The sequence below is a fragment of the Prionailurus viverrinus genome, chromosome B4 (assembly GCF_022837055.1).
Source record: "Prionailurus viverrinus isolate Anna chromosome B4, UM_Priviv_1.0, whole genome shotgun sequence".
Classification (NCBI taxonomy): Eukaryota; Metazoa; Chordata; class Mammalia; order Carnivora; family Felidae; genus Prionailurus; species Prionailurus viverrinus.
Genome location: NC_062567.1, coordinates 123,849,878 through 123,868,288, shown reverse-complemented (window position 1 = coordinate 123,868,288; position 18,411 = coordinate 123,849,878). Strand labels below are relative to the sequence as shown.

Genomic DNA, 18,411 nt, shown 5'->3' with positions numbered 1-18,411 from the left:
TTCACTCAAAGCATTTTGGTTAAAGAAGGGGCTATAAAGGCAAATTCCTACAGGGGCTACGCAGGTAAGGTAAATGACAAGGATATATTGTTAAACCAGAGGAGCTCATGCCTGGTATGGTGGGCACCACAGACCCTCCACTCCATCAGCAAGTTGCCACGTGAAAATGCAGGCTTAATGTTATTAGAACTTATTTTAAAAAAGTTCAAAATCCAAATTTCCATCTGAAATATCTGAATTCTAAATGTCGGCAAAATATTATGTAAAACAGAAAATGAAAACACAAAACTAAACCAATGAATGCAACATCAGGTAAGCCAAGCAGAACTTACTTGTGGGCTGAATCTAGTCTATGAGTGGACAATTTGCAACCTCCAGGAAAGGGATCAGGGTTAATAGGAAAAGACTTTTGTGAGCTCAGAGCAGGAAAGAAGAGGTTAAGTGCAAATAAGGCTAGAAATATCTTTCCAGGAAAAACTCCCCAGAGTACGTGCCCCCGCAAAACAATAAAGAGTCTTCTGTATAGTCTCAATATATGGTGACAATTACAATGGGACTTAAAGCAACAAAACAAAATCTTGACAAAGAATAAAAGTCTCTTGTCTCATTCTGAAGAAATTACACAGCTGCTGCCACAGCTACTGCTGACAGAAATATAGTCAAGAAGGAAACACCCCTGAGTTGCTTAGTATAATGATTTTAAGCTTCTGGGTGTGAGTATGAACTAGTGTAGGGTATTAAGAGTATAAGGAGTTATCCTAGAGTTCTGCCCACTTTGGTCACCCCCTCCTTTTGCCCTCCATCTAGCAGCCCTTTAAAGATACCTCTTTGGACCCCTAGGCTCCTATATACCCATCTTGAAGGCCACTGGTCTAAAATGAGCCAAATGTCATCAGGTACACATCTTTCAATTGATGTCTGGAATGATGTACAAACCACATTAGTCACTTATACCACCTGTATGGTCAAGGGGCCTCCATGCTCTGAGGCATAAAAGAAACAGGTAGGTATATAAGTTAGAATTTGGAAATTTTTCTCTTTGATTCAGGACCAAAGTTTATCTGAAAACTTTTAACAAACATGGCTAGACTTACAACACAGTGTGTGTGGCATGTAACTTGATTCTTTGACTATATTTCTGCTAATTGCAGAAAGCCATTTCCAGTCCATTAAATACACTTATTTTGACACAAAAAAGATTGTTGTGAAATTAACTGTCTCCTATAGCCTAAATGTAAGCTCCACACAATTATTGGTTTCAGATTCCACTAAAGGATTACAGGTTACCTTGGTGCATCAATCAGAATCCACTTACATTTTTGACAACGGGACTAGGGCCAAGTGGATAAAGGGTAATTTCTCTGCTTCTGCCCAAACTAGCAACTGTTGTGAATAAATGCATCATAAGAAAAGCATACTGTGATCTTGGTGAAGGGTAATCAGATGGTAGCAGGGAAAGCAATCCTTTCAGGTGCTGACTTCATAAGCCTGACTAGATTGGTAAAAAGTTTTCATGATTTTTGGGGAAAAAGTTCTTTCAGTTCTGTAGATCACTCCCCAGAGCACAAGGAGTTGTCTTGCTTGCAAAGTATTTTGTTCACCACCACTTCCACAAGGACCATTTGAATAAATATTTTAAATTAACTAACAAACATCCCACTACAGTGTTTTATCGGAAAGAGGGAAGATGTAAGAAAAAAACAGATGCAAATCTATCTGAAGGGGAAAGATGTAATGCTTGCTAGAAATATATACTTGTAATGACCAATGTTTAAGAAACACAACAAGATTTCACAATGGTGACTATTCTGACCACACTAACACACCATTCCTATGAACCCTACAGGCCAGGTCCAAAGGCTGAAGAAGATTCTAACAAAGTATGCAGGCCTAAGTATGGACTCTTCCAAGCCAAAACAGTAACAATACCAAACATCATGGTCTTTGATTTAAACAAAAGGTGCTCTCCTGAAATCTAACATCACTTTCACAATCTAACACATTTCTATTTCCCATGCTATTAGAAGAGACCCAGTGTTCTTGTATTTCCTCCAATTTCTTGTTATAGTAGTGTTCTGGTGCTTGTGAGATATGTGATCATTACTATAATAGAGTCATTCACCAAACAAAATCAACAATACACATTGATATAATGACATCATTCATCCATGAGTATTCCAAGAGTTTCTATCTTAGTTGACTTGTCTGCATAACTTGGGACACAATGAATGCCTAATGTAATTTCTACCTTTGTTTAAAAATATGAGACTTAAGTGGTATATTTAATGTCTCAAATGAAGAGAGAGAAAAAAACTGATATGGAAGTATAGTTTATGGAATGGAAAAATCAAGAGCTAGCTAGCAAGACTAATTTAGAATGATGACTTCTATGATTAGGAAAAGATTAAAGTATAATTCCTCTATCTAAGCTTCAGTTACTTGATAGAGATGCCCAATTTATAGCATCTAAATGGTAGCAGTCTTAAGAATGTATTGGTTAGAGTCACTGCTAGTTTTATTTTCCCTGAAGCCTTTTCTTTCTAGGATATACTCTACAAGATCCTGCCGCTGAGACTGAAAGCACTAGAAATATTAAAAGTAATAATGCTACCTACTCAGGCCTGATTTGCCAAGGAATATAGGCCATATATGTCTTGTCTGATTAGGAAATGATCTTTGCTGTTACCTTCTGATAACCTACTACTTTCATGTTAACAGGGCACAGTCTATCCTTTAAAAAAAAAAAAAAGCCTAATTTTGCAGATAATGATTTTCTATCCTTTATCAACTACCACATGATCCCCATTACACTCTAGAAACCATCAGCAGGAAACCTAACATGTCAACATCATCGATAATGCCAAAAGGGATGGATACACCCTTTTAATATTCATTAATGGAAACCAGAAAATTGAGCTCAAGTAACTCCTAATAAATGGAACTAAGAAATTTACCTGGGATGGGGTTAAATGGGGGAAAAAAAGGATGCGGAGGAAACAGAAGGAAGTAGAGGTGGTTTGTTTTGGGATAAGAGAATTAGTGTCTTTGATTTCTAAGCACTGATTCAGGAAAGACATGATAGTCTCTGGTTTGCCTATTCAAAGCAATAATACATCTGTTAAAAGATGATTAAGTGTTTGATAAAACTTTACTGTGGAGCTACACTTCCTTCCTTTTGTTAGTGATGTACCATTTTATTGATTCATAATGGCTTTTTTGCAAGAGGGAAGATCAGAATTTATGAAACCTATGTTTAGATTTCTGAGAAAGACTGAACCATCAAATAACCAGCTTAAATCCTTGGTCTTGGTTGTACCTTATACAATCCCAACCTACGGAAAGGAAAGCAAAAAGTAGCCAATAATACTTTTTAAGTATATGATGGTAAATGTCTAAAAATACCATCTCTCCAAATTCTTAGGAGAGGATAATGAGCATGCAGCAGAACATTTCTTGCAATATTATCTTTCCTTAATCATTTGAAGTCACTCTCTAAGCTACTAGCTATGAAATTGTCTCTAAAAACACTATTAAATGGAAAGCTTCCAAATCCACAAAAGAAAGGAAACACTTGCAAAATGAAAGACAAAGGAAGTGAAAGGTAAATAACCAAATCAAAGGCACAGGCATAGGTGAAAAGAAACTTGATACTATACTTTGGTTTTGCATTTTTGTATTCTTCAGTGTCTGTGTCCTCGTCCTCTGAGTACCAATTATCTCCTCTTCCTCCAGCCAAGAGGCCCCTGGCCGCCAACAGTCCTGCAGCATTCCCATAGCCAGTGTATTTCAGCAGGCTATCCACTGCAAAAACAGAACAGGTTTTTAGACAGGAATCCTTGGGTCTTGGGTGCTCACTGTCATTACTGACTATTTACCAGTACAAGGAAGTTGGAGATCTATACGGCAGTAAATCTTAAAATTGAGAGATTTTCAAAGTGTGTTAGTGGTTATACTAAACTACCCATAAATTCTCTTGCATGCTCTGAGGACCAAAAGTCTTTTTTCAGGTATCAGAAATTCAAGTGGAGCTGTTTGGAATATACTTTGTGGCAGGAGTGGGGCTTCTGTGACTACAGGGCCATTAGCAAGAGTGGTGTTTTAATTTTCTGGTCACAAATCTTACGTCTTTATCCGGTTTTGGAGAAACGATGACTAGAAACTGGAGTTAATGAAACCCAGATTGGAATTTTACCAATTCAGTCATTATCTAAAATCTTTCTTACACCCTTTATAGGAATTGTCGGCAATAACGAAACTTAGGGATATTTGCAAATAGGATAGGCTAAGTTACTACTTTTTCAAAAAAGTCAGCAATAATACATAAGCACATGAGACCCACCAAGAAGGTAGGCCCAGGAGTTAGACTGGCTGGATTTTAGTAATGGCTCTACCACTTACTAGTTGGTTGACTTGGGTAAGTTATTTTACAGCTCTGTATCCCACTTCTTCTAATCTCAAGAATTGGAATAATATCTACTTCACAGGTTAATACATGCAAAGTGCTTAGAAAAGTATCTGGCACAAAGTAAATGCTCTTTTTTTTTCCCTGGGAATATTAGGTAAAATGAGAATTTTAGACTTATCTTAGTCAACAACAACAACAGCAGCAACAGCTCAGTGAACCATCTGATGCAGGGCAGTATTACCCTGTTATCAGTGCAAGGTGATATCTCTAAGACAAGCAGACACATAAAACTTTTGCAGGGGAACCCTGAACTGTAGGATTTTTTTTTTCTTGGAAACTAAGCAATCATTAGCAGCTTTATTGAAGAGTACTTTCCTTTCATCAGGTACAGTTTCAAGGTGAGCACCAAAATATTTAATCTATCAGTCTAAAAATAAAAATTTTATTTAAGGCTTTCAATAAAATGTCATTCTAAAGACAACTGTAGGAAACAAACCAAACACTATCTTATTCATGTATAAGGCTTTAGTGAAACCTACATCTGAAATACTATTATAATTCAGACCAGTTACTCAAAAAAGACAAAATAAAGCTGAGAAGATTCAGAGGGCAATTAAAATGACTTTGGGACCTGAAAGGGGCAGTAGATAGGCAAAAAGGTGGGTAAGGAAAGGGGACATATATGATCAGAGATGAAATCATTAAAGGCATGGATAGGATGAATAATCCAGGGTAGAGTGGTTCATTAACTTTTCAAATACTTGAACTAGAGGGTACCTTTCTTGACACTGAAAATAGGCAGTCTGGGGACAAATAAAAGGAAGTCCTACATTCAAAGGATATAGCAAACTGGTGAAATTTGTGTGAAAGGAGACATGGATTAATAATATAAGTAGATTAAAGTTTGCATGATTCTCTTTCAACCATTTTCTACCTTAAAACCTATTGGTAACTATTGTCTCCTTGGTAATAATTCTCAATGGGTGCTAGATAGAATCATATTGGAATTCAGTGAGGGATCACGGTGGTTTAATTTGAAAGCCCTTGGAATAAATCTGAATATGCTCCCTTTGCTGACAGGGCCTCTGCAAGACTGGAATGGTTTGGATAAATTAATGAATTCTTAATGGACTTTTAGAGATGTATACAGGTGTTCTTAATATTCACAGAGGTCAGACATTAATGACAGGGTCAGACACAAAGTCAGAGAGGCGAAGAATCATATATCTGAATCCACATGGCACTGATACTCTCATTGTGTTTTTGATAAGCCTTACTTTTTAACCAATAAAGGTGTTTGGTAGTTCCAGAAAAAATACTGACTGAAATTGTGGAAGTCTAAATTGAGAAATGAATATAATTAAAAAATTAACAATAAAAAAGACATAAAATGTAAGTAACCACCTACAATGGCTAAACATTAAAATAGTTTAAGAATGCAGAGTTTATGAAAAGCCAAAATAGGTTAAAAAGTAACCTGAACACTAAATAATCTGCTATCTTAAGCAGAAAATCTTCCTGGAAGTTAGTTAATAGCAAGAAATCCCTAGCACTTTTATGAAAATAATGCTTACTGTTCATTCACTGGAACAAACATGTATCAACTCTGTGACCTTTGGGTTACAAAGGCTATTTAAAGACTTGCTTTGCCTTTAAAACAGATAAGGCTAGGGGCGCCTGGGTGGCGCAGTCGGTTAAGCGTCCGACTTCAGCCAGGTCACGATCTCGCGGTCCAGGAGTTCGAGCCCCGCGTCGGGCTCTGGGCTGATGGCTCAGAGCCTGGAGCCTGTTTCCGATTCTGTGTCTCCCTCTCTCTCTGCCCCTCCCCCGTTCATGCTCTGTCTCTCTCTGTCCCAAAAATAACGTTGAAAAAAAAAAAATTTAAAATAAAAAAAAAATAAAACAGATAAGGCTATAGCCAATAGTTTCAGAATCAAATGAACTTTTGTTAATAGGATAAAATATTTTAAAAATAGGGGTTGGGGAAGGGAGATGACAAATGGCCTACAAAATTTTCACAGTGAGAAATATTTTCTTTGTGAAGTTCTGATTGACATCATTTCATGGAATGTTTTATAACTACTTTTTAGCTATTTTCAAATAACACTGTAAAATATCCTATTCAATACTGGGAAAGTAGTAAAAAGAAAACAGACTGAACTTGGATGTTAAAGTGAGCTGTGGAGCACCTGGGTGGCTCAGTTGGTTAAGCAACTGGTTCTTGACTTTGGCTCAGGTCAATCTGATTTCACAGTTCAGTTCATGAGTTCGAGCCCTGCATTAGACTCTCTGCTATCAGAGCAGAGCCAGCTTCACGTCCTATGTCTCCCCCTCCTTCTGTCCCTTCCCTGCTTGCACTCTGGCTCTCAAAAATAAACATTTTAAAAAATAAAGTGAGCTGCTAAGGCAAAGAAAAGGTTTTCTGGGTGGCCCTTAAATAAAAAAAAAAGAAAGAAAGAAACAACATAAAAATTTATTTAGGGGTACCTGGGTGGCTTTGTCAGTTGAGCGTCTGACTCTTGATTTCAGCTCAGGTCATGATCTCATGGTTCATAAATTTAATCCCTGAGTTGGACTCTGTGCTGACAGTGTGGAGCCTGCTTGGGATTCTCTCTCGGCCTCTCTCTCTGCCCCTGCCCCACTCGTACCTTGTCTGTCTGTCTCTCTCTCTCTCAAAATAAACAAACGGTGCACCTGGGTGGCTCAGTCGGTTGAGCGTCTGACTTCGGCTTAGGTCATGATCTCACAGTTCGTGAGTTCAAGCCCTGCGTTGGGCTCTGTGCTGACAGCTCAGAGCCTGGAGCCTGCTTTGGATTCTGTGTCTCCCTCTCTCTACCCCTTCTCTGCTCATGCTCTGTCTCTCTCTCTGTCTCTCAAAGATGAATAAATGTTAAAAAAAAAAAATTAAAAAAAAAATAAACATTAAAAAAAAATACTTGTTTTTTTTTTGTCCTAGTAATCAACCATACAGTTAGGTAAAACTGCTGCAGAAATGGGACAAATCAACAGTCAGAAAGTTGTAAAAAATATTTCACCACTATTTTATCAAGATGCTAGAGGTACTATGAACAGAGGAAAGCAACCATAGTAGCATACTGCAGTCAGAACTGCACTGGTGGTAATGGTATTGCAGCTTACGCAAACGTGGGTTTTATCACACTCTGTCATGAAAACAAAAAGAGGTTTTGCTCTTTACCAAGGAGAAAGAATGGCAGAGCCAGATTCTACCTAGAGACAATCCCCTTTCTCTGTTATATAGAGAAGGCTTTATAATCCTTTTCCTTCCAAATACTGCAACTTTTAGAAATCTTATACTAATAGCTTCCTCTAACTAGTCTCCCTATTTTCAATCTCATGTCCCTCTAATTCCTTGTTCCATACAGCTGCCTCATAGATCTGTGTAAAGCAAAAATTTGTTATCACCTTCCTGTATAAAACCTCTAAGATCTGCTTCATTTTCTGGCCCCTGCCTTCTTTTCCCAAATTCATCTCCTATTATTCCTGCACATCATGGATTCTTCACATCTTGAACTAGTCTCTTTCCTATACATACCAAGGCTGTTTCCCATTTCTCTGCAAAGACTTTCTCTGACCATCTCCACATAACCAATCATTCCCTTTTTCAGGCTGCCACAGTACCGGGCACATTCCTCTCTTATAGTATACTGAAATTATTCCTTTACATGAAGAAATCCATAAGATTGTATATTCACTACACTACATTCAGAGAGCAGAAATGTTTGCTCTTTTATTATTATCTCTAAGGTACTTTGTTAAAACTGGAGATCCAAAAATGAAGACAACATGATCTCTGACCTAAGGAAACTCAATGGCTAGAATGCAAGTTCAACAAATTAAGAGTTAGAATATAGCAGATGTCAAAAGTACTAAAAATGGGTGTAAGTAAAAATGGTACAAGGAGGACAATGATTAACTCTGCCTCCATGATCAGACAAGTCTTCACAGAGATGATACTTAAGCTGATCTTCAAGGATAAATAAAGCTTGCCATGCAAATGAAGACATTGCATGTAAAAGGAACAGCATTTGCCAAGTCATGGAGATAATGCCAAGAAATGGTACAGTATGATCAGGCGAGAACAAAAAATACAGCATGAGTAAGCAAAAAGTATAAAGTAGTAGTAAATTTATAATTAGTAGTAAATTTAGAACTTAGAAGCACAAAAGGCAGGCCATGGAGGCATCTAAGAAAATTTGGATTTTACCAGGTGACAGGGAGTCACTGAAAGTTTTACAAGGTGGTAGTGATGAGATTATATTTGTATTTTAGAAGAATCTTTTTGCTAACCACATGGAAGACAGACTGAAGAAAACCTGACCAGAAAGGAGGGATATGACTTATTAATAGTTTATATTAAGAGATACACTGAATTGGGAATCCCCAGCAAATTGGCTGAAGCAGAAGCCAAGTAGAGGATAAGATCACTCAGGGGACAATGTAAAATGAGAACAGGGGTCAGGAGAGAAGTCTAGGGAACACTGGCAGTTCAATGTGGGCAAAGACAGTTGTTAACTATGATTGAAAATAAAGGTCAGAGGAAATCTAGGAATGTATGGTAGCACAGAGAGTGGCCAATAGTGTCAATTACAATGATAGATGCAGTAAAATGAAGGCTAAAAAATATCCACTACTTTTGAAAATTAGTTACCTGGTGAGCTTACTAAGAGCACTTTCAGAGCAATCTGGGAGGTAGGGAAAGGCAGTGGAAAGCCTAATTTGCAGCAAGTTGAAGCCTGAGTGGTAGTTTGGATACTAAGAGGAAAAACAGATTACTCACTCAAGAGGCTAAGATATAAAGGACTGTGATGTCGAGATGTGTACAGGTTGAGGAAAATACAGAGAGACAGTTAAAAACAACAACAACAACAGCAACAACAACAGCAACAACAAGACAGGAAGAGAAAAGATCAGAAAAGGGAGACTTCAGCTACCAGCTAAACAGACACCTACCTATTCCTCAGAGACTCAAATAAAGGAGATGAAAGTTTCCAGTTGTGAGGCTATGTGCTGAGGGTGTTTAAGCCTTATTTATCTTTGTAATTCAGCTCCTACCACAGTGCCTAGCACACACTGGTAATTAATGAATGTGTTAACAGGGGGAGGATTGTATTACAAATTGTTTTCTTTAATTAAAACGCATAAGGCCTCTCTTTAGGCCCCCTGGACAAAGTACACAATTGCCAGAGCTGGTAACGTAAGTTTAGATTTGGCTCAACAAGTTGGTGGGCACGAGCACAAGTTAACCTGTGGGCCACTGTCAGTTGGGGATATAGTTTAGCCTGGCACAGATGGGTATTGATGACCCTTGGATGACTCTTTCTGTGCCAAGGCTGCCATGAAATTTTGCCCTTTGTATCTTGTCCCATTTCAATCTTCCTTCTTAATTTAGTTTCTGTGTTCCTAACCAAATTTGCTGCCTGCTGTTTCCACTTAGTGGTCTGACTTTTAAGACTTCATCATGATACCTTCACTTCAAACTTAGCTGAATGTCCTTAAGAGGAAAGTTCAACACTGATGAATTATCTGAAATTTATCTCATTTTAGTATAGTTTGCATCCAAACCCAATCCAAATTCCAAAATCTGATGACTTACAAGTTGGATGTGGACTACAAACTTTTTCTTTTGGCTAGATAGTTTAAAAAAAATTTTTTTTTTAACATTTATAGTAATTATTTTTGAGACAGAGACAGAGCACGAGTGGGGGAAGGGCAGAGAGAGAGGGAGACACAGAATCCAAAGCAGGGTCCAGGCTCCGAGCTGTCAGCATAGAGCCTGATGTGGGGCTCAAACTCATGAACTGTGAGGTCATGACCTGAGCCGAAGTCAGACGCTTAACCGACTGAGCCACCCAGGAGCCCCTAGATGGTTTTAAATTATAATTAGTTGATAGCATTTAAAAACTGGGAGATTTTATCTAAAAATCCAGAATCCTGGCTTCTCCTGAAAAATCTAGAAGACTGGGTAACATTGCCATATGTTCCTTCATGATAACAACCAGTTGGAGCTAAGTAGCAGCAATATCTTCTCTCCAATCTCGCACAATCTTCTTGTTCCCCTACTCCCAACCCACCATCTTCCCACCAATGAGTTAAGTGTCAGTTTTCATTCACCTTCTTATGTCCAGTCCATTTTTATTACCAGCCTGGCACTTGAAGGCATGTGAGTTTGTAACCCTTGATAAGAAAGTAAGTGATATGAGAACAGAAACCTTGTTTATCTTTATACTTCTGCATTCCCTGGCTATAGCTCAAAAATTATGAGTAAATGGTTAAATGGGTAAAGTTTTATTCCAAAAGAATGTATCTACTAAACTTAAAATCAGATTGGAAGGAAAAGCAGATGAACATACATAGAATTGCTAAAGGTCAAGTGAAACTGATACAATACTTTTGCTACTATGGGTTGGCTTTGGGCTCAAAGTTAGGACTATAAAACCTCAAATGTAGGGTTCAAGAGGGAACAAAGCTAATACTTTCAAATGAAAAACACTGAACAAATTCATATATAAATGCATATGCCATATTTGCTATGACACTAACTCTTAGTAAGGTGATTATATTTAGATATGTAATATAATTTATGAAGATCTGTAATTATAGAAGAAATAAGCTTTAGTTTTCCTCTTTAAAATTAAAAAAAATTTTTTTAAGGTTTATTCATTTTTCAGAGAGTGAGAGAGAGAGAGAGAGAGAGAGAGAGAGAGAGAGAGACAGAGCATGAGCTGGGGAGGGGCAGAGAGAGAGGGAGACACAAAATCTGAAATAGGCTCCAGGCTCCAAGCTGTCAGCACAGAGCCTGACGTGGGGCCCGAACTCATGGACGGCGAGATCATGACCTGAGCTGAAGTTGGAGGCCTAACTGACTGAGCCACCCAGGCACCCTAAATTTTTTAAAAAAATACAAGAAATGCATGCTCACTGTAGAAAAATTACAAAATACACAGAACTAAAAAAAGTCACCAGCCATCCTACTACTCAAAGGTAACAATGGATAAGATGTTAGTATGTATTTTGATAAACCTCTTTTGATGGATAGGTACATAGGTATGATTTAGACTTATGTATACATACATAATTATACTTTACAAAAACAGCTCATTTCTTATCTTGGAAAAATTGATTCAATTCAGCTTACATGTGCAAGGCACTATACGAGTCACTTAATCCTAAAATGCTTTATCAATCTTTTCTCAAAGTCATGAAAGAACTGAATTATTTAAAAGAGCATTTGTGATAACAGCTGAAGATAATTACTCTAAGTAAAGAAATGTGGCAGAATGGAAAGAAAGGACTCAAATTTGGGCTTTAGCCCTTAGCAACTGTACAACCTTGAGTAAATTACTGAAACACTCTCAAGTTTCAGGTTAATTCATTTATGATACTGGAATAATAATATTTAAATTATAGGGTCCTTATGAGAATTAAATGAGATTATGGCCTAGGATGTTTGGAACATGATACCCCAATATATAATAGCTGTTTATTGTTATTGTTATATTGATAAAATTATGTTGCTAATATGCCATCTTAACAGGAACTGAAGTGGCTGAATCAGTTAGAAATAAAGTTTAAGAATTCAGTGGGTACAACTCAGTAGCAAAATCTCTAAATAATTTTATTTTAAAAATGGGCAAAGGGGCCCTGGGTGGCTCAGTCAGTTAAGCATCTGATTCTTGGTTTTGGCTCAGGTCATGATCTCATGGTCTGTGGGATCAAGCCCTGTATTGGGCTCTGTGCCAACAGCATGGAGCCTGCTTGGCATTCTCTCTCTCCCTTGCTCTGTCCTTCTCCCACTTGCACCCTGTCTCTATCTCTTTCATAATAAAAATAAACTTAAAAATAAATCCTGCTTAAACAAAAATGGGCAAAAAACCTGAAAAATGTCATATGAATGGCCAACAGGTCTTTTTGTGAAAAGATGCTCAACTTAACTAATCATTAGGAAAATGCAAATCAAAACCACGAGAGATCACTGCACACCTATTAGGATGACTTTTATCAAAAGAATAAGAGATGAAAAAAAAAAGAGATGATAAATGTTGGCAAGGATGTGGCAAAAAGGGAACCCTTGCACACCATTGGTGGGAATATAAATTGGTGCAGCTACTAAGGAAAACAGTAGGGAGTTTACTCAAAAAATTAAAAACAGCAGTTTTTATGATCCAGCAGTCCAACTCTTTGGTATATATCAGAAGCAAACAAAATTACTATCCCCAAGAGCTGTCTACACTCCCATGTTCACTGCAGCATTATTCACAACAGCCAAGATACAAAAACAAGCCAAATGTCCAATGACAGATGAATGGATAAGGGAGAGGTGGTACACACACACACACACACACACGTAAATATATATATTTCAGCCATGACAAAGAATAAAATCCTGCTATATGTGACAACAAGGATGAACCTAGAGAGCATTATGCTAAGTGAATAAGCCAGAGAAAGACAAATACCATATGATTTCGCTTACACGTAGAATCTTAAAAAAAGAAAAAAAAAATAAAACTCCTAGAAGGAAAGAGTAGAATGGTGGTTAGGGACAAGAGAAATGAAATTAACTATAGTTAATAGTATTGTGTTGTACACTTGAAATTTGCTAAAAGAATAAGTCTTAAACATTCTCACCACACACACACAAAGGAACCATGCAGGCAGCAGACATACATAAGTAATTAATTGTGTTAATCACATCACAACACACACACACACACACACACACACACACACACACACACCCCAAATCATGGTGTATAATATACTTTAAATATATACAATTTCACTTGTCAATTATACCTCAATATAGCTGGGTAAAAAAACAAAAGAGAATTGAACTTAATATTTTGGGAGAAGTGAGTGAAGTTTTCTACCTCCAAATTATGTTTCACAAAACTGAGGTACTTTAAAAAAGTGGAATATAAAATCTGCTTAGATAGAATTTTTATACTACTACATTTTTAAATTTTAATTAAAAAAATTTTTTTTTAATTCTTATTTTAAGTAGGCTCCACACCCAATGTGGGGCTTGAACTCATGATCTTAAGAACAAGAGTCTCATGTTATACCTACTGAGCCAGCCAGGTGCCCCAATATACATATAAAACTAGGAGCTGAAGAAAGAAATAGGTAAAAATATCTGGATAACTTAAAGTTCCTTGTTTGAAGAACTTGATTTTGCAGGGCAAATAACCCATATAATTTTAGGAAATATTTAAAATTGTTAGATGTATCTCAGAAGACAATCACTTTATATATGCTTATAAAATGGTGTTTATTACATTGTAGTATAGTTACTTTCAAGTTTCTCTCTACTGGGGCACCTGGCTGGCTCAGTCCATTGAGTGACTCTTGATTTTGGCTCAGGTCATGATCCCTGTGTCGTGGGATCAAGCCCTGCGTTGGGCTACGTGCTAAGCTTGGAGCCTGCTTGGGATTTTCTCCATTCCTCTCCCCCTTCCTCCTGCTCGCTCGCTTAAAAAATAAAAAAATTAAAATTAAAAAAATTAAAATTTCTCTCTATCTCTATCTTATCCTTATCTCAAGTGTAAGGGGTATATCTTAGGCATTTTTGTACTTTCCATCTTCCATTTTATAATTCCATAGTATATGTAGCTCACATTGAATAATTATTTATTAAATAACCTAGGGAAGAAACCAAGACTCCAACAGTTTTAATTCCAAGAGGAATTACAAAAGGGAACTAACCCAGGGCTTTGCCTGGTTATCCAAACAGTAGCACCCTGGCTCAGTTGGTAGAGCATGCAACTCTTGGTCTCTCAGGGTTGTGAGTTCAAGCCCCATGTTGGGTGAGGAGATTACTTAAAAAAATAAAATCTAAAAAAAAAAACCCAAAATAGTAGCACCTGAATTACTTAAGCAGATTTTCCATAATGGCTCCAGGTCCTCACTCATCAAGATTAAGAAGTCTGGGTTAAGAATACAGAAGGCAAAGTTTAATGTGAGTGTGTTTGTACATCTTAATGACTTCAGAAGCATACAGAAAATTTTTTAAATTATTAATTTTTAATATCTCCTCAGGCCCTCTAATAGAACAGATAGGAGTAAGCTCTGAAAAGAGTGGAATGAGACGGCCACTACTAACAGAAAGATTTCTTAAGTTCCCTCGGAAAAATAAAAATGTAGAGAGCAAAGAGAGTTTAACCTACCTCTCTCTTTGCAAAGGACAAAAAGGAATTCAGCAGCAATCTGCTTGACTCCAAGGTCAACATGTGTCATGAGGCGCACCAGCTTATTTCTCACAGTTGAGCCAACTTCAGGACGATTTGTCACATCCCTCAATGGTGGTAAAACCTAATGGCAGAAATGCAAAACCATCATCAGTTGTGGGTACTAGAGTAAGTGAGGATGGCACCATGCAACTAGTCAGTCTTATAATGTCTATGAGCTCAGTTCTCTATGAGTGGAAAAAGCTTTTTAAAAATACATAGGTTTGCTTTCAAATAAAACTAAACAACAACAACAAAAATCCCACCTCAAATGATTTCAAGTTTGTAATTAAATTTCATTTGAAGAGAAACACCTCTTCACTGTACCACCATGATATACTCAAATTCATTGCTGGGTTTTTATTTATTTTAGCGTCTGGAATGCCTTTGCCTGCTTCCATCAAAATCCATTTTAAAGTGAGGGTCAATCTATCTTCTCTATTGTCCACGGGGCCTTTCTTAATACTCTCATTCCTATTGATTTTTCCCTTTTTGTAATTCCTGCAGCATTTTCAGTATTTACTAAAAAAATCTGTATTTATGTTTTCTTGTTGTTTTATAATAAAAATGGCTACTAATTATTGAATACTTTAAAGGTGCTAGTTCCTATAAGAGAGGATATACATATATATTCTCTATACTTGATCTCTACAGTAACCTTGCAAAGGAGGCAGTAACATCACCATCACCCTATTTTATCAATTGACCTGCAGATGGCTTGCTTGGTTTGTTTGCTTGCTCACTCACTTCACCCATCCATCCACCCAGCCCCCTCCCTCTTCAGGTTCTCCTATCTCACTGGCTGCTTCATCTCAGCCTCTTCTGCCAATTCTCTTTTCTCCTCTTGTTTTCTAAGTGTTGGAAAATTCAAGGGTTGTGCTCTTGGGTGACATTCTTCACTTAATCTATTGGTGATCTCAACCAGTTTTTATGGCTTTATACAGTCTCTATATAGTGATAACTCCCTGAATTATATTTCTATCTTAATTTCTTTACTGACTTCCAGACTTTTAAAGCTTTCTCAAATTTAGCATGTCCTAAACAGAAGTCTTGATGCTCCCACCAAAGCTGTTCCTTCTTAGTTTTCCATCTCATTAAATGGTAAATCTATTCTTCCAACTGTTTAGTACAAACACCTTAGAAACAGCCTCTTCTCATCCAATCCACCAGCAGATTATATTGTTTCTACCTCTGAAATATATCCATAATTCAACCAATTCTCACTACTCCCTCTAGTATTACCAAATCCAAGTTACTGATATGTCTCGCCTGAACTGGTTATTACCACAACCTCCTAGTGGTCTCTGCTTCAAACCTCGCCCTTCTGTGATTTATTCTCTACAAAGCAGCTAGGGATCCTTTGAAAGTCAGATCATGTCATTCCTGGTCTCAGTTCTCCAGCTTCCAGGGCTTCTCATCTTACTCCTAGTGAAAACAATGTCCTTACAACTCCCTTAGGTTTCACATAATCCAGCTTCCTGCTATTTTTCTAACTCCAATTTGACTACACTTCTGACCTATGCTGCTACAGCTGCACAGGCCTCCATGGAACTTCTTAAAACACACCATGGTCTTTGCATTTGCTGCTCCCTCTGCCCAGAAACACTTTCTCTAGAAAATTGTGTGGCTCATTCCCTTCACTTTAGGTCTATGTTAAAATGTTGCTTACAGGAAGGCATTTCCTGACCACCCTATATGACTAACCTTGAGCATTCTTTTCTGTGCACCCCCACCCCCAACCGCCACTTTAATCTTCCTCACAGCACTCATCACCACCTGATACAGTGTATATTTTTCTTTACTGTTGGCCTTCTTCCACAAGAGTCAGTGCCATGGGGGCAGGGACTTCTTTCTGTTTTGTTTACTGCTCTCAGTGCATGGCATATTACAATGTTCCATAAGTATTTGCTGATTGAAGGAAGAATGAATGAATTCAAAGGTCTTCTTTTTAAAGATTTTATTTTTAAATAATCTCTACACCCAACATGGGGCTCGAATTTACAAAAGAGTTGCATGTTCTACTGACTGAGCCAGACACTCCTCAAATACCTTTTTAAAAGTGCCTTCCATAAGCTAGGCACTAAGGTAGTAAATGACAATAAAAACAAAGTCAAATAATAATTTACTGTGCTGGACCCTTAATGTGTATATTATTTTATTTAATCCATTCAACTGACCTTCTTCTTTTCTCTCCTTCTACACTGAATGCCTATCCTGAATCAGGAGGTATTGGAGACACTGGAGATACAGCTGTGAACACAAACAGAAACTAAATCCCAGAAAATTGAATAAGCTACCAAAGTGTTTACAGAACCCATATTCAGTTATTTCTCATAGGGTAGAGCACCATGATTTCTGTGCTCTATAGGCACAAAGTCACTGCACAATAAATCCTTATTTGATTCAGCTAACCATATTGAGTTCTATATGGTCTCTATACACTGAATGTAGAGAAGAATGAGACATCTAACAAGTGATTTCATGTAGTATGCGCCTACTGTTCCAGAGTAAAGAATCTATTAACAAAGGTTATCACCCCAAAATTTTGTTACCAATGTTTTGGGTTTCTTAAAACAAAATTTTTTAAACATAAGTTTGTTGCTTTCATTGTTACATACCACTCCCAAACTGCATTTGTATAGACTCATTCTATTTCCTCCCAAATACTACCCTCCAACAAATTTTTTATTTTGACAAATCTTGTCCATCTCTTCTCTCAAATCCACAGATTCCTCATCTCTTCTGTAAACCTCTCCACAGACTAACCCAACCTGGGTTGGTACTTTCTACCATCTGTTCTCTTTCTACCTGCCTCAATACTTAAGACCAATTTCCTTTGGGTAGGCATGTGTTGGGTTCAATCAGGTAATAATGAAATAGGGTGTAATAATTAACTAGCCGTCATTCCATTTACACTATAACCAAAACTAACCACCTGTTACTTTATGTTCTGCCTTTCTTAATCATCATAGTTGAGAGTGCATCTTTCTCAGGAAGAAAGTGCATTTTTGTGTGTGTCTTGTATCTTTAGTTATCTTTACTTGTCATGTCTCATCTCTTTATACAGTAGTGCCTCTTTAAGGACAAAAAGAGGGTCTCATAATCTTTGTTTCTACATAATATGTGGCTCAAGAGCTTCACATAGAGAAGTTGTTTAACAAACAGGTTTTTTTTTTTTTTTTTTTTTGGCTCTTCTGGCCAGAGATCTAAACTCTAAACAGTTCAGTTGAACCTGGATCTCCTATGTGAAAAAGCTAAAATATAGAAAACTTAAAATAATTTTCATTTATTATTCACCAACTCCTCCTAGTCACAGTAGAATGTCTTAAAATAATCAACTTGGAAAATGACTTCAATTCATTAATCAACTAGTTTACTTGGCTTAAATGATTATTCATGCTTTCAGGGTACTACTCTCTTCTTCCAATAGACTGTAAATTCCTCAAAGATAGAGTCTCTACTTTCTAATTTCTCCTTAGCAGCAGTATCTATTAATGTACTTCACGTATGGTAAGGTGCTTACTAAATCTTGATCATAAACATAAAGGGGGGGAAATGAAGCTGGTTCATTTAACAAGGGAAATTCTGTATGGCAAAAAATGAGCAGTGGAGTGAATGGTTGTACCATGCACCGAAATGTGGAAAGAAGGAAAGAAACAGGGTGAAGGGATGGGAATCAAGAGCTTAGTCGGGTATGTGTTAAAACTTAAGATACCTACTATACATCTAAGGGGAGGAGATGAGTAGGCAGCCTGTTAT

The 18,411-nt window shown here is 37.2% G+C and overlaps 1 protein-coding gene across 6 annotated transcripts in view; it reads right to left on the bottom strand.

Annotated features, from left to right (window-relative positions):
• The window catches only part of RIC8B (RIC8 guanine nucleotide exchange factor B), a 104,558-nt gene that overhangs the window by 19,197 nt on the left and 66,950 nt on the right, over nt 1-18,411 (bottom strand). For all 6 annotated transcript variants that reach the window (XR_007153945.1, XR_007153946.1, XR_007153944.1 and 3 more), the window contains exons 7-8: nt 14,593-14,737; nt 3,657-3,801 (exon numbers count right to left, since the gene is read on the bottom strand). Coding sequence is in view for 3 of the 6 variants with exons in the window: in XM_047866681.1 (XP_047722637.1) it covers nt 3,657-3,801; nt 14,593-14,737 (290 nt within the window). In the remaining 3 variants the exon portion in view is untranslated. The remainder of the gene's footprint in view (nt 1-3,656; nt 3,802-14,592; nt 14,738-18,411) is intronic.